A 20458-nucleotide genomic window follows, 5' to 3' on the forward strand; every position below is an offset into this window, starting at 1 on the left:
GCACGAACCGCAGCGCAAAAGTAATCCGAGGCCCTGCTGTTCATATCCACACCACGCGCTCCACCAGCCATTTGATGCTGATTCGTAGCCGCTAAGGCTAACAACCTGAAGCCGTTCCGTCCAGCTGAGAGATCAAGTGTCCATGTTCTTACTCCCCCCCACCAAAACAGAGAGAGCAGGTCCCTTGCCCGCATGCTTATAAAAAGACGGAATAAATAAGCTTGCCCGTAACCTCGACTTTATCTAGTTCTCTTATCCCTTTTCCCATCTCGCCTTTTTCCCCCCTCTCATTCCATCTGCGCCTCTTCTTCCCAGTCGCTTTCGCCATATAAAACCTCGCAAACTCAGATCAACCCCGCCATCATGTCCGCCAACGACTACTACAGCAACGCCGGCGGCAGCGGCGGCTACCCTCAGCAGCAATACGGCCAGCAGCAGCAATACGGAGGCGGCTATCCCCAGCAGCAAGGCTATCCTCAGCAGGTTCGTCTCTCCCAAACAAACCTCTCCCGATCCCGTCTCGACTAACATATCCAAAAAACAGCAGCAGTACGGCCAGCAGCAGCAATACAACCAACAATCCTACCCCCCTCAGCAGCAACAGCAACAACACTACGGCCAGCCCCAGTACGACAACAACCGCAGCGCCTCTCCCTACGGCCAGCCCCAGTACGACCAGCAGCAGCAGCAGCAGCACCAGTACCAGCAGCAGCAGTACGGCCAGCAGCAGCCCGGCTACGGCCAGTACGACCAGCACCAGCAGTACCCCGGCGCCGGCGGCGTCCCCGGCGCTGAAGACGGCGACCGCGGCCTCGGCGCGACCCTCATCGGAGGCGGTGCCGCTGCCTTTGCCGCCAAGAAGGCCGGCGGTGGCCTCGTTGGCAGTGGTCTGGCCGCTGTGGGCGGTGCCATTGCCGCAAACTTGATCGAGAACGTGTTTGAGTACGTTTTTTTACTATATCCCCAACCCCAATAACTGGATAAAAAGAGACGATGCTAACGGAATGTCATCGCAGGAAACGCAAGGAGAAGAAGGAGGCTGAGAACATGGCCTACGGCGGCCAGAGCGGCCACCACCACCACCACCACCGTGACTAAACGGGGTCTGCGTCGAGTCGAAATGCGGCGAGGGGCGACTTGTGCCTTTTTTATACCTCTTGTTAGAATATCATGATATTATGAGGGGCGTTGTTTTTTTCAAATGTTTTTCTTCTTCTTTGTTTTATATGAAATGAGAAATTATAACGACTACACATACATGTCTCGTTTGTTGCGTGCAAGGCTTTTGGGTTTCCGATGAAGCTGGCGTCTGCTGCAAAGTCCATACATAGATCGATTACAATACGGACGCTTGACACAGATACAAACCACATTCGCATGTACACGGATCACACATATCAAGATGCGTGCAGAATCGACGACTTCTATGCTCTTCACTTGATGCAAGGCTTTGTTGCTTCAATTACTTCGTACGTCTTCTCATAATCTTGGCTTCAAATTCTTCTACATCATTCGACATCATTAACGCGTCCGACAATTCATTCCCCAAATGGCGGGCTTCATATATATTTGGTATTTGTTCGTCATGTATAAACCGCATATTGCGTCACGTCATAATCGACAGCTTCAGATTTCCACTGCCCAGAGCTCCAAGAGCATCCCGTCAAAACCCTCGGGGGCCAATCAAAAGTGTTCATAGCCTTGGCCTCCAATTTCCCAAATTCCCAAACAAATCGAAACATGACATTCAAAAAACTACGGGTATCCGGAATTACACCTCTTCAGCAGCTCGCTTCTCCGCGGTGGAGTCCCGCGCCTTGGTATCAAACTCCTCGTCGTGCACAGCCTTGGGCTTGTCGTCCCAGCCAGCAACCTCGGCGGCGTCGTGGTCGTAAGCCACGTCGAAGCTCTTGCGAAGCTGCTCGGGACCCAAGAACGTCAGGATGAGGACGTAGGCGTAGACGCAGCCCATGAAGATGCAAATGACCTTGCCGTAGTCGTAGCGCGGCTTGCCAGCGGCTGTGGGTGGCAGAGGGAAGCGCGTGCCAATGCGCGCCTCGATGGTGGAAGAGGCCGAAGACACCAAGTTACCGAGCTGGTAAGCTGTACCGACGACAAAGGTTCGGAAGGCACCGGGAGACAGCTCCATCAGGTGGATGGGAATGACTCCCCAGGCTCCCTGCACGCAGAACTGCTGGAAGAAAGCAGCGGCCATGACGGACGTGTCGTGCACAAAGGTGTAGGGGTAGAGCAGAGCACCGCCGACAATGCAGCAGATGATGATGCTGAAGCGACGGCCCACCGACTGGCTCACGAAGCCAACAATGGTACCACCAGTCATGGCGCCCAGGTTAGCAACGACTTGTGTCACGGTGACCTTGTCGGGACTGAAACCCAGCTGGTTCGTCAGCATGGTAGGGTACAGATCCTGGCTGCCGTGGCTCATGAAGTTGAAGCCGGCCATGAGCAATACAAGGTAGGTCAACAGGATCCAGTGACGCTTGACGGCCACCTTGCCCTCCTTGATGAAGACCTTGCCGACAGATTCGTCGCCGACTCTGTTCTGGCCGGCCTCGATACGCATGCGCTCACGTTCACGGTATGTCTGAGTCTCGGGCATCATCAGACGGAAGGCGATGAAGAGGACGGGCGGGCAGGCGCCGAACCAGAACAGAGGGCGCCATCCGTGAGAGGTGGTGTTGACAAGACCACGAGCAAAGGCGGCGGCGAGGAGATATCCAAAGGCATACTGTTCGAACCAGGATGATTAGCACATTGGGTCTTTTTCCGCGTTTCGCGCTTCAAGAACAGGGGGATATCGGAGCTGACTTACACCTTGCTGGAGCATACCGCTGATGATACCGCGAGCCTCGGCCGGGCAATCTTCCAATGCGGTGGCGGCGGCATTTCCGTACAAACCACCCATGGCAACGCCAAACAGGGCGCGACAGGCGAGGAATTCCTTGTATGTGTTGCAGAAGCCAGTTCCCTACAAATGACAGCCATCGTTAGCGGTTTTTTTCCTTAATCACGTTTATTCTCCGAGGGTTTTAATGAGCCACGATGGATTGAGATGGAAGCAAAATCAATAGCTCCGGCAGTTACAGTGCGTGCAGTGCCGCTGGCTGTTGGCGGGGATTTTGGGGCCTGTGGCCAAGGCGGGTGGCACCGCCGGCTCACTCTTGGCAGTTCGCCAAGTCCACGATTGCGGAAATAACACAATTCGAGAGGATTGCTTACCAGTTCCAGGGCGATAAACAACAGATTGTTGACGATAAAGGGCCACTTGCGACCGTAGCGATCGGCGGCAACACCAAAGAGGACAGCGCCGACGGATCGGAACATGAGCACGAGCGTGATGCCCCAGGTGATGTCTGTGGTTTGCTTGTCGAACTGCTCGGCGAGCTCCGCAACGGTCAGGGACACGGTAAAGAAGTCAAAGGCGTCCCACGTCCAGGCCCAGAAGGCAATGGCGAAAAAGGCCCATTGCTGGCGGTTGAGCATGCGCAGAAGCTTCCATGGGTTGGGCAAGTTGAGCATGGGCGGCTTGAGCGACGAGAACCGCGTGGCCAGGTAGCGGCCAGCCGACATGTTGTCGTAGTTCTCGGGAACCCAGTATTCCTCCTGATTCCCTACCATGATGGCGGTGTTTGCAGAGACGACGATGCTATGAGACGGGGCCAAGGGGAAGAGTAGAGGAGAGGAAGAAGAAGAGGGAGGCCGTGGAGAGGAATGGACTCCCAAATCTGGAGGAGGGGGGAGGAGGAGATATATAGAAAATGCGGAGCAAGGGAAGCAGGGCGAGGGGCGATGGCTAAACGCAGAGCAAGTTGGGGAACCCCAGAATGATCATGTATGAAAGCGGGAATTCTCCAGGGTTGAGGCTTACATGGTGCCTTGTGCTTCCTAGCCCTTCTCCACGTTTCCTGGAGCCGGCCCACGAGCCGGTCTGGAACGGCGAATTCGCAACAATACCAGCTCCAGTACGAGTACATGCCAGTGCGTGATGCTGGCACTGGCTCGGAGACGGAGACGGAGATGGAGATGGAGCCAGGATGGGGCTAAAAGTCAAAGCCTAATTATTCTCTAGCCTTGCCTCCACAGACGTCGCTGCAACACAAGCTTATTCTCTGTTGCTCCTGGGGTTGGGGCTGAGACAAACGTCATGTCTAGTGCGAGGGCTATTATACAGCAGGATCTGCCAGCCGTAGCCCGGTAATCTGTACTCCGTATCCGCGAAGTGAATGGGAATACGAATGTAACGACCAGGGTCGGGGTCAAGAGACAGAAAGAAAAAAAAAACAAAAGCGTGATCCACCCGGCTTGGAACCACCATGACAGCGTCTGCCGGCCAGTCACACACCACGAGATGGAGCCCCGTCGCAAGTGACTTACATGGATGTCGCAAACCAACGGAGCAGCATGCCCCAAACGATGGTTTGCCGTGCGATCGCTTCTTCCAACTCGCTCGTCGTCGGTTAACACGCAGTATGTACATATGGCTGATCCTTGCTTGGCCATGGTTTTGACATTCGGGACCGGCCAAATTCTGTATCCTCAGTCTATTTAGCGGGCACCCATCAGATGACGGCGAAGAAGGCTCCGAGTATGGAAAGGCACGGCGGCCATGCCGAAGAAGGATGATGTGCGATGTAATTGTAGGATGCCTGTAATTCAATTGCAATGTCTCACAAGCAACAGCCGTGTGTGGATGCTCGAGTGCTGTTGCTTGATGACTCGCACCAGAGGCCATTGCGAGTTGGGCATGGAGCTAGACATCCAGCTCGACACAACGCCAAAGATGGCCGGATTATCGCCTCCATGGCTTGCCGGAGACGTGATTCGAGTCGCCTAACCGAGAGATTCAGCCATGATGCAAGCCACGATCAGATCCATCCTCCGTCATTCAAAACGTACCGTGATTCGGGAATCTCCAAAGCAGCAAAACCCTTCCACTCTGACTCGTTTGAACAATATGCCGTTTTATCAAAAGCTGCCCGCCAGTCGACTGCAACTATTCTACTGTACTGGACAAGCACAAAAAGAAGCTTCTCCAGGTTCATTCAATGGCAGTCATTTAACAACTGATTTACACGCATCGTCACAACTTACTCCTCGCTCCACGATGTACTTGGACGCATCGGGCTTTCCCTCCATGTGCCTTCCCCGCCATGATGAAGTCGCGAATAGTTTGTCTTTGGACAAGGATCTGCAGCGCTAGATGCCAAGCCTAGCCCCGTCTTGGCAGCAAATGGCAGCCTTCTCGGCACAGGATTGCCGGTCGACGGGCTTGGCATGCTCTCTCCAGCTGGCACGGGCCAATCAGGCGTTTGGACCTGCTTCCCCGCCCGCATGGGAGTCAACCTTTTGGGTAAGTAAGAACTTACATGGATTGAATCCTGGAGAAGGCAAAGTAAGCAATACAGCTGAATTGGTAGAATACGCGTTTGCTTGGTGATGGGTAATTATTGTTTTACACATGGCAAAGTGTATGTGTTGACGAGTATAAGGGCGAGTAAAAGAGAAGCGATGGCAGCAAGTGTCTCACTTTTCTTCTACGGCACGGCTAGCAAAACAAGGCCAGAGCAGGGCAACTCTTTCCGACCACTTTGCCTCACCACCAGGCACCAGCATTACTATTTTTTATTATTTATCCATTTATTGCTTCCCAATTCATTTTTTGCAAGCCACGAGTCAATCTAGCGGTATTACATAACTCACACCAAGCAGTTTGGTGTCGTTCCATTGGCTGGCAAACTCGGTAGATTCGGCTATTACTTTTGATTGCCGCCGCCGGATCGCCTCTCTCGCTTGAAAGGAATGAAAAAAAGCTACGAAATACAAGCCTCGCCCGCACCCAGAACAAGGAAAAAGCCACCAATCCAGACAGGAGAAGGCTTGGAGAAGCAGAAAAGAAGGCGCTAGTTGTTTTTTCTGGGCTTGCTCGTACGAGTACCGTTTGGGTGAGTTGACGCCGAAAGCCACGGTCCACGCAGATTCTTCCGGAAGAAGTCCGAACATTCCTACGGCAATTAAATAGTCTTGCTTTTTTGACTCAGCTCACAGATCCTTAGGCCCTGCAGTTTTTGCCGCTGCTTTCTGGATGCTGGATGGCTCACTTCCCAAAGAGGTCAACGGAAGCGCTTTCGGAGCTCGACTCAGCTTAGGACAGGGCGAATACGCACGAGATGAAATATAACGTAAATCTGACAACGCCCCAGAGAGGAAAAAAAAAAAGCACAGACTGAATACTAGTACACGTGACTGTTTCTTTTTTTCTTTCTTTCTTTTCCTTGACAATAGGGATCCAACTCACGAGCAACAATAGGATCTTGGTCCATCCGCCCCATTTCGACAAAATAGCCCCCCCCACAAGCTAAAACAATCCAGAACCACACGGCGTTAGAGTTGGAGCACTGGATGCCGTTTTCCCACGCGAACGGCATTTTCCGTGTCACAAGAATCTAAGCACTAGGCGCACCAGATTGCAACCCACAGGTAGCATCTTTTCGATAGACTTAAAAAAAGAATTGAATGCTACGGTCCGGTTTTCTTTTACCACGCGAGAAATTCCCTCTAGCGTAGCCAGGAATAGTAATTCCTTCTTTTTCAGCTCGTGCAAAGGTTGCAGTGACACGACGTCACGCCAAATAACTACAGGCAGTAGTCTCAACAGATTCCTCCATTCCGCGGCCTTTGGGGGGAAAAAAGGAAAAAGATCATCCACCAAAAAGTCAAAACACCCTTGTAACCAACAAGCCAAAGCCCCGGATTCACCCACAACGCCCTCTCCTCCGCAAAATCTCATCAACCTTTTTTTACTCAAGAATCGTAGATCCGGTTTTTTATCGTCCTAATGTAACACTACATCTCCGTAGCACCGTCAATCAATTTTACCCCAACTTTTTGTCCCATCTTCTCCACGAAAACCCTCTCGCTCACATCCCCATAACATGTCGCTGGAAAAAAATTCATATAAATTGAACAACTCCAACAGACCCTTAGAAAAAACTCCACTAAACTTCCTGCTCGGTGCATTTCCGTGCCCGCTAAAAAGCCCATCCTCCAACTGCCGCCCCAAACAAAACCATTGCATTGCAATTTGACGCTTCCTTCCCCCGGGCTTCCCCACGTCTCCGTCCCATTCTTTTTTTCTCTCTCTTCCCCACATCTCGACCCCAAAAAACTCTCATCTCATCACGGCCCTTTCTCCAAACGCCGTTTTTGAAAATTCCCATCGATGCGGAGAAAAAGGGGGCATTCGGAATGATACGGGAAGAGAGGCCGCGTCAATCATGCTGTAATCATCAAGCAATTAATCATTCTCGCAAGTCATCGCTTCAAAATGTGCCCAGAAACTCAACTTGATTCCTGATCAAAGCCTTATCAAGCGTTTCCTCTCCCACTTTATTCCCGCTTCCCGGACCGCTTCCGTTTCCTTCCCTATCCGCCACTCCGAGTCATGTTCACAACAGATTGAAAGCTTTCAAGATCCAAAAAAAAAGACTTAGTTTCCGAATGGTATAATCTTAATTCAGTCCGGCTTGAACCAAAACTATCAAAAACTACTCAAAGTCGACCATTCCCTATCACTATTTGCCTCAACGCCTCTCCTACCGCCCTCCCCCCCGGGGTATCGGAAAACCAAAAACCAATTTAAAAAAAAAAGGAGACTTGCCCGGTTAATAGTCCTACATGTACAAACCACCCATATTAATTCAATCCATAACGATTTCACTCTCCGTGTCGTGTCATTATATGCGTCTTGGCGATACCGTAATTTTGTATAACCGCTCTTTGTCCTGCAAATCCCATCTTGTACGCTCTTGAAAAAGAAAAGAAAGAGAGAGAGAGAGAGAGGAGAGAGAGAGAGGAGCCAGCAAGCTAGCTAGCTAGCCCAGCGAGGGTCATTAACATCATGGCCCCGTCTGTAACTGCCATTGGTGACGCCTCGCCTGCTGTCTCCAGTCAAACCCCGCCGCCCATAAAGGCAGCAAGGTCGTCGAGGTCCAGAAGCTGGCGCTCAAAAGCCTCGCACAGCTCTGGGGCAGTCATGTCTTGACTCGTAGTCTGACCGTCATGGACAGAGACCATGCCATTTTGAACCATCTCGGGGCTTTGCCGCTTAATCTCATGCACCTGCATATTCGCTTGCGGCGCACCGGCTGGTGGCGGGGATACGGCGTCTGGGGTGGATACGTGGTTGGACCCTCCGTTGATGGTTGTGACTCCGGGCCGCCGTGGGAGGGAGATGGGCGGCTCGCTCTCCCCTCGGGCAGAGCCGGACACCGAGCGTGGTTCGCCGGGGTGCTGGCCAGGCGCGGTGCCAGAGTTCTGCTGGTCATACTCCATGGCATCCGGGTTGGTATCGGCATTCGACGACATCTCATCCTTGATGTTAGCCGAAGGCATGTGAGGGTGAGACGCGTGGCCAGCAGGACCGCCCATCATGGCCGCGGCATCGTTGTGGAGGACGCGTTGCATAACGGTCAGGTGCCTAAGCCAACTAGTCATGAGAGGCCAATTGTCGTTGCCATCGTGCATAAAGCGCAGCCCGTCCTTGACAATGTGCGCCGCCGTCTCGACGGCATTGGGAGGTGTCAACCCCTTGAGTGAGAGGTAGGCAATGGTGGCACCGGCGGTGAATGCGGAGAAGAGCATGAAGATGGGGAAGCAGGTGACATGATCCTTCTCAGCGCCGGACTCGACCGCCGTCAGGAGAGACAGGGTGCCGTGGCAGGAAGTAAAGAGCCGATCGACGATGTCGTGGCATCGGGGGCTCATGCGGTATGACTCCAGGTTGAACGACGGAGATGTCACATCCTCCAAGAGCCGTCGACGGTGGACGAAGATGGTGGCGCAGTGAATCAGGCAGTGCAGCATGGCAAAAGTATAGCCAGATCCCATCGTCATATGAAGGTTGATTTGGCCAGGCTTGTCGACGAACTGCATCGGCAGGGTGGCTCGGAGCCTCTCGATTTTGATTATGAGGTCTGTGCAATCATCCTCGCGAAAGCTAGACACGGCGAGCATGCCAACAACGTCGCGCCAGATGGTGGCAGCCAAGACGATGTATCCGTACTCGCCAATCTCGCCGGTTGGCACATGGCCAGGCGATGCGTGTGCGTTGTGTTGGGCGAGCTGCTGCGGAAGCGTCTTCACATATACGGTATTACCAAATGCGAAGTTGATGTCCGAGCAGGGCAGGGCCACGTCGGTGGTATCCTGAAGAGCCAAGGCAGGATAGCGGCCAGGCGTACAGGTGAGAAGGCAGTCGAGGATGTAAGTCAACCACAAGGTGCGGCGAAAGGACTCGTCACGCAGGAACTGGTCAGCATTGTCAGATGTGTGATGGCTGTTAAGAATCCGGTACATCTGCAACAGCCGCGTGGCCTGGCCGAGATAGACGTAGGCGCGGACGGCATTACGGCTGCCCCATTCGTGGATGATGACGAGGCAGAGAGCCTGGATATCAGCGAGATTAGGCTGGTCCAGGTTGGCATTGATGAGGGAAACCGTCTTTCCGGCAAAGGTTTCGGCAGCCGCCGTGGGGGAGCCACCATAGCGGCGGATGAGGTTTGGAGAGCTCCTGAGGACGTATCAGCTCATGTTGCATTATTTCAGAAATAAAAATGATATTGATAGAAATGGCGAAAGCCAATGCGCGTTCCTAGATGCCAAGCCACAGCGGACAAGGCTTGCAGCCTGACATGCGGCGTCTGATCGGACCAATTGATCCACAGAGGCCGGCCGCGGCTGAAACATGTGTCGTCGCTGCCTTGAAGAAGAAGAAAAAGAGACGAAAAAGGAGAAGAGAAAGGCTTACCGCGCGGCGCATGTCAAAAGGCCATAGACGAGGCTTGATTCCAGCGTGCCGTTCTTGAGCTGCTGCACAAACGTCGGCTTGTGAAAGGCCACGCAGGCCGGAAACGTCTTTGAGACGACACGCTCGCACTCGGCGATGAGCTCTGGTGTAAGCCTGAGGCAGCGTTAGCAAACATTCTGCTCGGGTTCCGGCGGCCATCCGCGGCCAGCCAGCTAGACTGGAGGGGGATTGGAGAATTTGACAGCTCGCGCATAGGGCGGCGGTAAAGGAAAAATCGGGCCGTTCTGCCATCCGAACGGAAATGGGCGAGTGGGGACAGGAAACAAGCAGCATAGCTCAAACGTGTGCACGAGGCTAGAAGGGCGGCCGGGCCACTCGGGGGAAATAGTCGGGGGGGGCAGAGGCTGTACCGAGGGCCAAGGGCTAGGGCCAGGGGACGAGGCGGGATTGACACCGTCCCAACAGAGGCAGGCAACGACGACGTCGATGCGAGGCGAGGGAATGGAAAAAAGAGGAAAAGGAAGAAGTGATTCCTCTTTTGATCTTTTCTCTTTTTTTCCTGTGTCGGGCGGCGATAAAAGGCAAAAGAGGGGGCGCGCAAGGAAAACAAAGCACTCACTTTTCGGAGGTGGTCTGAACGTGTCTGGCTCCGCCTGAGCCCACAACGGGCTGCCTGGCGTCAGAGGCACCGGGCCCGGAGGCCGGCAAAGCGTCGCGAGAAGGGCGATGGGCAGCGGTATGGCGAGCTGGGCTTTGGCCGTGGTGATGGGCCATGCTCTCCGAGGGCAGATAGCACTCGTGCATGCCCTTTGCGCAGTTTTTGCAAGGCGCGCGCCCGTTCTCGTAGACACACTTAGTTTTGCCCTTGCGGCAGCGCACACAAGCGCCGCCGGCTCTGAGGGCAGTGGAGCGCACCACGCCGGAGGACATTGTGGGCGAAGACTCGGGTCAGAGGAGAGGGGATTGACGAGGGAATAAGTGCGCGATGCGATGCGAGGCGCGTGGCCGTCCCAGAGACGACTCGGTCGGCACCGGGCTTTTGCTGCGTCGCGATGGTGACGGCAAAGTTGGGCAGAGGGCCGGAGATGGCGACACCGCAGGTCCGGGACGAAGACGGTGGACGCGCTGACGACTGGCTCGTCTCGGCAGAGATTGCGCGAGCAGAGGTGCAAATAAGAAAAATGACCGCCGCGGGAGGGGGATAACAGATGGGATGGCAGGTCTGCACAGCGCAGGTGAGCGAAGGGATAGAAGGAGAAGGGGAAGAGAAGAAAAATCTGGCGATGGGTGAAGGAGGAAGAGATGGAACAAGGAGACGGGCGCGAGGGTCTTTGGGGGACGAAAGGCGGGGGGCGTGTCGAGAGAGAGTGTGTCCCAGCGGACAGCGGGCAGCGGCCACAGCTTCAGAAGCCCCACGGGCGGATCGGCTTCAGGCCTTGTCCTGCCGGCCCCACCCACAGGGTTCTGGACAGCCGTTTTTTTCAGAGCGTCCAGCGAGCGTCCAGCGGTACCTACAGCGCTGTCGGGGTTCGCATCTCGACAGCCAGACCTGATCCCGTTTGCTACCTACATGTATCTTCCAAACTCTCTTCCATGGATCTATCAACAATGTTGATAAAATAAGATATCATGAGCGCTCCACTATCCGAAGTTTACTCGCCGCCACCCACAACCCGAGCCACCCAAAATGCACTCTACTTCAACACAACGAGGCACTGGCTTTCGCAAGCCCTCGGAATGTGGCCTCCCGTCCTCTTTACCACCCAGCGTTGGCCCAAGTCACAGACGCCTGGGCTGGGCTGCGTTCTTTTCCGGGGGGTGCGAAAGCGAGCACACCCAAGCCAAGTTGTCGCGCTCTTCCGGCCGGGGCTAGTGCCACTGCCCTTGGTACTTGTACAGGCAGTATCCCACTATGACGCAGCCAGGGCCAGATCGGAGTTTTGCCGCCTGCCGTGCTTCTGCCCGATACAGCCGCAGTACTCGGCGTCTGCGCCAGCGGTTGTCGCCGCTGCTGGTACTCGCCTTGTACTGATCCAGAGGTATCCAGGCACGATTTGCTCTCGCGAGTCAAACATCAATGTCTGGCCTCTGTCTCTTGTCTCTGCTCTGGCAACAAACGACATGGCAGCAGCAGAACCAGAATCAGAACCAGAGTCAGAGGGCCCGCAGGTTCCCGACAACGTGTACCGTATGCACCTCAGCTAAGTAGGTGCATTAACCCGCCCAAAAGGCAATGGAACCTGAATCCAAACTCTTCCAATCCATTCTCGTTGTTGCGCGTGGGCAGCCCAGGCTGCGGCGTCCGCGCCTCCAACCAGCCGTGCCGGACAAGTGAGAGCTGCGGCCTTCGCCCCCTTTCCCCCATTTCTCATCTGCCCCCCCGACCTTGATTCTCATTTCACCAGCCAAGCGCCGATTGCCTCCTCCCAAAGCCGGGCTCGCCCACTTTGATCCGGGGGGACCAATGACGACGAGACGTGCTGGGGATGCGGCCAATCAGCCAATGCCTTTCCGCCGTGCCCCAGCAGATGGGCTGACTGACGCGGCGCGTGGTGCACCTGGGAACGCTCTCCGTCTGCCGCGCCGGAACCGAAAAAGCTCCATCGTCCGATTCCTCCCAGGCGCTCGTCGAGGGAGAGAGAAAAAAAAAGACGCTTCGGCTGGCTGCTGACACTGCAACACCCGATCTGGTGATTTTGCGACTTTGCACGTCCGATCATGTACGCACACGACGCCGGTGCAACAGCGACAGCGACAGGTTTCCATGTACGTGTCCATGCCTTGCTAATTGAGAATGTACGAGTACTCCGTGCACCGCGGCTCTCCGACGGCGGCACAGCTTCGGCGGGCACGCACGTCTAAGGCGTCCTGACTTTCCATTGGAGGGGTGGAGGGTGTGGCCACGAGAATCAAGGGAACAAGGCATGGCAAAAAAAAAAAAAAAAAAAAAGAGAGGACTTTGTGGGGCCGGCGCTGGTCTCCAAAGTCTCTGGGAGCCTCATCCTGTCGTACAGTACTCGTACAAAGCTGCACGGGTATTCGTTGATCCATGTACCTACTCGTACGCGCTTATCCATCAACAATGGAAGCCATCTTCCCACTAGCAACGTATTCGTATGGATGCAAGCACCTGAGCGAGCCTGGCGCCGTGGGAAATGGGAATCCAGACTTTGACCTTTCACAAGCAACAGCGCCAATCCGAGGGCCACTTGCGGAGGTTCGATGTACTCTCGGAGCACGGTCTGCGCCGGCTAGTACGGAATATGCAGGTGGGTGGCTGTAGCGCCGTCCCGGTTTCACAGAGCAGCCCAGATTGGCTCTCCGGCACCGACGCCAGCAGATCGCCTTTTTTGCTCTGCTCTTGTGCTTTGCAGGCGGCAGATGGATGGGAAAGGCAACATAAATTAGTGGAAGCCCTGGTGGCCAAAACTCTCCGCTGCCAGTTTTTGACGACGGCTGTGGGCCTGTGTGCCGAAGCATCACGACGATATAAAGAAGTCAAGGTGAAGGTGAAAGCGAAAGAGAGCGAGAAAGGGGGGGGAAAGGAGGCGGCCAGTGACAAGACGAGACGCGCGCGCGAGCAGAGTCGCAGTCGGTGGGGTGGGACCCCAATTACATGTATCCACGGAACAGTTTGATCATGTCCGCAGCCGGACGGATGCTGCCAGCGAGGGCACTGAGGACGCGCCTTGCCTTGGCCCTTGCTTCTCGTTCTCGTCGCCAGCAGAGTCCGAGTAGTACCGCCTCAACTGTCTCGTCGCCTTGTCGTCGCCTTGTCGTCGCCTTGTCGTCGCCTTACAGGCACAGCACTACTGCGTCATATGGCCAGCTGTCAAAAGCGCAACGGCGCAAAAGCGCAAAGCCACCGCGAGGCTCCGTGAAAGTGGAGGGAAATGCGAGACAGACGCATGGGGAGGAGAGGCCCAAACCCAAAGCCACCATCGCCTGGGCGTCAGCCGCTGATCTCGACCGCAGCAGCAACGCATCACAGCCGGTCGGTTGGCCATGCCCTCTGGCTACCTCTGGCTACCTCTGGCTAACAGCGTCGGCCTCACCATGGGGTGCTATCTCCGGGGCATCAGCCATCCAAATGGAACGTGTTCCGGCTTTTCTGGGGTGGCCAAGGCAAACAAGTGGTGCAAGTAAATCCGAGAAATACCACCTCGCGACGCACTCGGTGGGCCCTCCGTGTGCTCCGATATTTGGCCAATTTCTGGTCCACCTTGGGCCCGCCTTTGATCAACGCCATCGCGGATGTCAACTCACGGCGCCTCGAGTTGAGGACCCCCAGAATCGTGAGCAAGGCGCCGTTCCTGTGTTGGATTTTGCATTGATGCGAGTGCGTCTAATCCTTGAGCTCCATGTCGGAGCGATTGTCCGTGGCGACGACGTGTACAGTACCTACTGAGCAATAGAATGGCTTAGCAGCGCCAGGTATTCCTATTACCTACTGCCTGTCTTCCTCACCGATAGACAGCCCATGGATCTCATTCGGTTTCGCGTGGCCCCCCAAAGAGCTTCTCCTCTATTGGTGCGAGTTATTAAAAATTACCTTATCTCGTGTTGTTATGCTTTCTCCCGCAACCACTTGCAGCCCTAGCCGGATCGGAGCGAGCATCAGTTTGTATCCTCTGTCTGTGCGGCGACGCTTCCGTTGATCCCCCGCTGCAGTTTGTGGCTAGCATGATGCAAGTTCCGACAGTTTTAATTTCAATCGCCCTTTGATTCAGAGGTCCTAGCTTTTCGAGTCCAGTCGATCCTCGCACCACGTCCCTTTTGCGTCAGATCATTCTCGCCGGGCTGGGCAAGCAAGGATCATACCACGCGGGCGACTAACACGCCGTTGACATGTGTTTCCAGACGAGGGCCGTCTGATTAGAAAGAGATCAATGCTCTTTGGTCGCGCTTGGTGTCCCATTGCTACGCCCTCCGGTATTCGCAAGCTTACTACGCTACGGAGTACACAATGAACGAAGAAGCCCGACGCTAGAAATACAAAAACAAGAGAGAAACAAAACAAAGCACTGCGGCAAAGACAAGACATGGCAGCGCGATTCGGGCCGTGACGTGTCGAGGGCCGCGAGCAGCGGCTGCCAGATCTGAGATCCAAGCTGCTCGCAAGCGCGTCTCCCACGCTCCGCATCTTCCGGTCCCAGCCGGTACGGTGTGTGCTACCTACATGAGATAATCCAACCCCTTTTTTCCTCCCCTTCTTCTTTCTTTCCTTTGGGCCCTAGTGCAGGTAAGCATTATACCGAGATGGGCATGCCACCACTCCGCACTACGTCCTGAACCGTCCAAAGGCTATCCCACGTACCCCGTGCCGACGGCAGTACCAACAGCAAAGCAGAAAAAGGCACCGGCGGTTGGATGAGCCATTTAACCGCAGTGCCGCAACGGACGAGTCGTGGGTGTCTTGCCCCCGGACCACAAGCACGAGCTGCGCCGTTTCCCACGATGCTTCTTTGTCTTGTGCCCCGGTGAGCTTCCCGCCTGCTGTAACACGGCGGCACCGTAGGCAGCAGTTGAAAGAATGAATTCCGTTTCTCTGCCTCCAGTATTTCCTCGCGGTACTCGGAACAGCCGATGGCTTCTCATTCAACGGCTAGCGGCATCTGCTGTCCCGGGGTGGAGCAAAGCCCTTCGTGCTACGGGGAGTAAGGGATTTGCACTAACAAAGATGGAAGAGAAGTGCAAGCAGGCAAAATCGCATGGACGAGTTTGACGAGCTACGAGCTACAAAAAATGGGGCAACCGCCGCGAAACGTTACCCGGGACCCAGATCCCGGCTTATTCTCGGCACAGGATGGAGACGAGATTGTGGGCGGCCGGCTCCGGGAAAAGGGAAATCACGTGATGGTCCTTTTCGTTGTTTCTGGGCCGGCGTTGGAGGGGCTCCACTTTGGGAGGGCCGAAAAGAAGGGGATCGCAACGGGATTGTCGTTTTGGTAGACGAGGCCGAGACATGTCCGAGTTTGGGGAGGGTTGGACGAGGACATTTTGTCTTTTTTTTTTCTGCGGAGGGAGAGTCAGGGCCTGGGAGTGCGGTGCGGTGCTAAGGGAAGCTGGTAGTGCGGAGTACCTATTACGATTTGCATTGTTGTGCTACTTTTAGACGGAGCAGCGTCTTGGCGCTTCGCGAGCGGCAAAGATGAATCCGCCTCCGAACGGCCACTGCAAGCCTCGGCTATCTTCAGTTCCAGCCGGGGTCGGCCTTGAGGTGAACAGTTCAGCGCTTCGGTATGAGCATTCTACAGTTCTACAGTACAGTAACCGGCAGTTTTCTTTCCATGTTAAAACAGTCCCTGGCTTTTAAGCTTAAACACCCGGAAATTAATCCGAGACCGGCCCGGGTTCTGGACACTTTTATTTTACTTTGCGGTGCTGCACCCGCGGCGTTGCACAAGGCGAATCTGGATGGAGCAGCCATTCTTTTTTCAGACGAGTACTATCGAGTGAATACCATGGACTTTGTGGAATTTGTGTTAGGCATTTGAGTGGTTGTTGGTAAATGTGTTGCTTGGGAATGTTACGTGAAAGCCGGGGGTGTGTAGATGTAAGATTTGAGATTTTCTCGCATTGTCTATACATGACTTGAGCTGTAATAGGAATAGGATGCCGTTGCTAATATGTCATGTATAACATCTGATGCTAGGTTCTACTACTGCCCCTCCACTATGTACCTGTCAAATGAAATAGCTACCTATTGATATGCATATAAGCTCATGCATGGGGCAGATCGTCTCAGATAGGGCCTCACTTATACCAGAACCACAGGAACCCAGCCAATATAAAGCCCGTTACATGAACAAAACCCACCGCCAACCACGCCTTCACTACCCGTCAAACTTGGTAAGCTGTTTCTCCACTCGGCATGGACACGGCATACTCGAGCGAAAGCTTGACCGTCTTGCCCGCGTTCAGGCTCACGTCCCACGTCACCTGGCCGTCCTTCTTCAGCTTCGCCGAAGCTTTACCCCAGTTCTCGTCCTTGCTCATCTTGCCCGGCTCGCCCACAGCAACCCCGTTTGCGCCGTCGATCGCCAGGCCCCGCGGATACGCGAGTTCCACGCGCAGCCGCTCGTCCTCGGAAACAGGCACCTGGTCCAGCACGAGCAAGTTGACAGCTCTGCCTCCCACGGCGCGCGTGTTGCGCAGCTCAACGGTGCGGACGTAGACGGCGCTGTCCTCCTTGGTGAAGAGCCCGACGGAGGCGCGGCGCACGTCGGGCTTCGGGTACGTCACCTTGATGGCCGGGTCGACGCCCAGGCTGAGGCTGAAGGACTCGCCGGAGCTGCACCGCGGCAGCGACGTCTTGCCCATGAAGGTGCCGTCGAGGGTGAGGCTGGCGCTGCCCTTGAGCAGGGCCATCTTGCTGCTGTTCTTGAGCTTGGCCTTGAGGTACGCCATGGGCTTGTACTTTGCGACGACGGTGTGGCTGAAGACGACGTTGGAGAAGGGGATGCGGGCCACGCGCTGCTTGGAGCCGTTGAACTTGGGCACGAGCGTCTTGAGGCCGGGCAGGTCGTAGGTCGTCGTCAGGCCCGTCTCTTCCACGAGGGAGGCTTCGAAGCTGTCGAAGCCGAGGGGTTCCTGGCCGTCTGTGTTGAGGAAAGAGTCAAAGTCGAAGTCGTTGAGGACGCCTTCTGACTGCAGCGCCGCCATCCCGTTTCGCTGCTGCATCTGTTGTTGCTGCGCCTGCATCTGCTGTTGCGCGTATGGGTTTACGGACCCTCCAAAGGCCGCTGATGCCACCATTGGTGCCGGCGGAGGCGGAGGCAGAGACGGAGCACCACCCGGAGCGCTGCCAAAGAAAGCTCGCGGCGCTGCTGCTGGCTGTACCATGCTGCTTGGCACGGCCACCTTTTTCACCATCATCTTCCGGTTGCGGTTTTGTTGATGGAGCACCATCGGACCATGCATGTGATTGTTGTTGCGGTTGTTCGAATGTGTCGTCTCTTCATTGCTGCGAGTGATGTCGGGTTGATTTCCCAAGAACTGTGACGACTTGGCGAGCTTGATGCGCCAGGGGACGAGCGTCGGGATCGTGTCGTAGAGGCCGGAGAAGGTTGCCTGCGACGTCGAGAGGGTGACCTTGCAGCTCTTCCAGGACTCGCTGGTCTGGTTGGTGAGCATGGCGTCAAAGTAGAGCGTAGCCGAGGCGTTTGTCGTCGACAGCTGTAGGTCGTAGGCCGGCGTCCAGTAAGCCGCCGACGTGACGTACGAGAAAGCTAGGTCGACCTCGATAGGACCAGCATCCTCGTCGTCTTCGGCTTCGGCCACCGAGACCTTGACGGCATCGACATCGCTGGACGTGGAGCCTCGACGGGAAGTCATGGGCGTAAAGGCCGCAACTTCGAGGGTGATGCGCACGCTGTATACCTCGAGTGGCCAGAATTGCTGCTGCTCGTCGCGCAGGCGCTGCCTCTCTCTCTTGGCCTCGCCCTTGAGCCGGTCCTTGAGAGCTTTTTTCTTTTCCCTCTCCTTCTTCGCTTGTGCCTTGGCCTTGTTCTCCTTTGCATTCTTTTTGTCTTCCTCCCGCTGCAGCTTGTTGTACTTCTTTTCGGCTTTTTCTACATCCTTGCTGAGTGACCTCTGGAGGTTGTTGCTGTCCGTCAGGTCTTGAAAGGCCTTTTTGCGCTCATCCTTGTACTGCTCGAGGGTTGCCTGGATAGAGTCGCCGTTCTTTTGATTGTTGTTAATGCCAATAGCCTCCAAGAGATTCAGCCGTTTTTGTGCGTTGCCTGCGCTGTCGCGGGCGGCGGCCAACGCATCTCGAGACTCTTGAAGCGAGTCCTTGGCCGACTTCAGTTCGTGGCTTTCTGCCTTTGCCTCATCTTCTGAGAATTCTTCCTCATCTGAATCCGATTCGGACTCGGAGTCGGACTCCGGGTACACCTCGTGGAAGAGCTGGCGGTTAGTCACAGCCTCAACTTCCAGGTTGGTAATGGTAGCGCTGCCAATGCTCTCGACCTTGATGGAATCTGAGTCGACGGTTTGGCTGAGTCCAACAATGGTGACTTCATTTGTGCCTCGCTGGAGTGAAGTGTTAGTTGATGGGAGCTAAAGACAGGTTGCTTGAACTAGCGGGATAGCTTACCTTGAGCTGAAGGCCTTTAATCTCTCGATATACTTGTGCCCTGGAGGGAAAGAGGGTTACCGAGGGTGTGTTGAGATCGCTGGCCAGATATTCAATCTTGTGGACTGATTCCAATTCACTGATGGCAGCTGAGGCACCCATTGTGTATTGTTCTTCACTCAGACGGATTGACACGATAGCCTGGTTGAACTGAGCTACAAATTGAATGACTATAGTGGATGCCTTGTAATACGAAGGAGATGATGCTTGAGCAAAAAATGGGTGAAAGTGAAGGAGGGATGTCTGAGTCTTTTTATAACTCGGGTGAAGACATGTAGCTGCCAAGAAACAGTACGACTTAAACATCGAATGTAAGGCGTATTCACCATCTACTTAGACGAAACAAGTTGGCTTCCACTCCAGTAGCTTCCTAGATCAGTAGGCTGCAGCGTACATGTAGGCAGACGCGGGGCAAGAAGCGTGTAATTGCATATCATAGTCACGCTGGCCTCATTGCTTCGACGTTTGTCCGCCGCCTGATTCGCCCGAGATTGCATATGCCACGTCGTCTGGGTTTCCAACTAACAAACATGACGCGATACTGGCATCTGGCCGGTTTCGAGGTTGCCAATTATTGGCTCCCTCCTGGTCACGGATGCGTCATGGCCGTGACTTTTAAAGTGGCTACCTGACACTAAGATGGCTCGAGGAATAGTCTTAATTTGTTGACTGCCAATGAGACGACGGCTACGGTTCCGCTTTGGTCTGGCCCGGCAACTGATTGAGCTGAAGTGGCTGAGCTCGAGTTGGAGATACTTGAGATGGATATTGGCCGTCCCTGTTGATGAAACTGCCGTAGATGGTTTGTGTTATAGTTACGTGGTTTTAGGGCATGTTGGAGTCGGGCTACACGTGTACCCGCCTATAATTGAAGCCAGCTACCGGGAAATGGCGTTCTAGGCAACCAGAATTGTTCCAGAGTAGGTACATGCATTGTTCTTGATCCAAGGTATCTAGAGCAAGCTAGTATAGTAGTGGGTATGCATATGGTAGGGATAAGAGAATCTTCATGTTGAGCTCAAATGTGATATTACACTTTTCAGTAAGAGTTTAAGATCTAGGAAAAAACAAAAAGGAAATATTAGGTATCAAGATGAGGTGGGAAATTTAGAAGCTATTCGTGGCGTTTTAGTAAATTAGTATCGGGTTGCTCCGGCAGAGGATTCAGAGTTCTCATGAGCGCGCAACGGCACGTCTTTGTCATTGGAAGAAGAGAAGATGAAGACGGCGAAAGCAGTGGATAATTGGGAAAAGATTCTTGAAAAATTAACAAAGGGGTTTAGGGGTAACAGAAGAGGCCCTTAATAAGCTGCACAGACTGTGGAAGAACCTTGGCAAGGAGATGTGGGATTCATTTACACCAACTTGTCGGTGAGGCCTTGTGCTCAGTCAGGGTCATGGCGAGGCTGTGGATGTGTGTATAGTGGATATCGTGGGACGGATAATCCGTGGTAATTGAATGATGTGGTGAGCATTGGAAGAGATTCTGTTAT

The 20458-nt window shown here is 54.5% G+C and overlaps 5 protein-coding genes across 5 annotated transcripts; 2 read left to right on the plus strand and 3 right to left on the minus strand.

Moving 5' to 3' along the window:
- Window positions 1-363: 363 nt before the first annotated feature.
- Window positions 364-1098, plus strand: Triagg1_7880 (uncharacterized protein; the record flags this gene model as incomplete). Its single annotated transcript, XM_062902664.1, has 3 exons — window positions 364-483; window positions 545-942; window positions 1017-1098. 3 exons carry the CDS (start codon window positions 364-366, stop codon window positions 1096-1098), a joined length of 600 nt encoding a protein of 199 aa, XP_062753213.1.
- Window positions 1099-1771: 673 nt separating this feature from the next.
- Triagg1_7881 (uncharacterized protein) lies at window positions 1772-3639 on the minus strand (the record flags this gene model as incomplete). The annotated part of the gene is made up of 3 exons (XM_062902665.1): window positions 1772-2749; window positions 2834-2989; window positions 3241-3639. The coding sequence occupies 3 exons, from the start codon at window positions 3637-3639 to the stop codon at window positions 1772-1774; spliced, it is 1533 nt and encodes a 510-aa protein (XP_062753214.1).
- A 4329-nt stretch (window positions 3640-7968) lies between these two features.
- On the minus strand, window positions 7969-10756 carry Triagg1_7882 (transcriptional regulator family: Fungal Specific TF; the record flags this gene model as incomplete). The annotated part of the gene is made up of 3 exons (XM_062902666.1): window positions 7969-9589; window positions 9827-9979; window positions 10446-10756. 3 exons carry the CDS (start codon window positions 10754-10756, stop codon window positions 7969-7971), a joined length of 2085 nt encoding a protein of 694 aa, XP_062753215.1.
- Window positions 10757-12908: 2152 nt separating this feature from the next.
- Triagg1_7883 (uncharacterized protein) lies at window positions 12909-14234 on the plus strand (the record flags this gene model as incomplete). Its single annotated transcript, XM_062902667.1, has 3 exons — window positions 12909-13043; window positions 13201-13426; window positions 13477-14234. 3 exons carry the CDS (start codon window positions 12909-12911, stop codon window positions 14232-14234), a joined length of 1119 nt encoding a protein of 372 aa, XP_062753216.1.
- Window positions 14235-16669: 2435 nt separating this feature from the next.
- Triagg1_7884 (uncharacterized protein) lies at window positions 16670-19067 on the minus strand (the record flags this gene model as incomplete). The annotated part of the gene is made up of 2 exons (XM_062902668.1): window positions 16670-18862; window positions 18927-19067. The coding sequence occupies 2 exons, from the start codon at window positions 19065-19067 to the stop codon at window positions 16670-16672; spliced, it is 2334 nt and encodes a 777-aa protein (XP_062753217.1).
- Window positions 19068-20458: the final 1391 nt, after the last annotated feature.

The sequence above is a fragment of the Trichoderma aggressivum genome (assembly GCF_033847375.1).
Source record: "Trichoderma aggressivum f. europaeum strain CBS 100526 chromosome Unknown scaffold_036, whole genome shotgun sequence".
In the NCBI taxonomy this organism is placed as follows: domain Eukaryota; kingdom Fungi; phylum Ascomycota; class Sordariomycetes; order Hypocreales; family Hypocreaceae; genus Trichoderma; species Trichoderma aggressivum.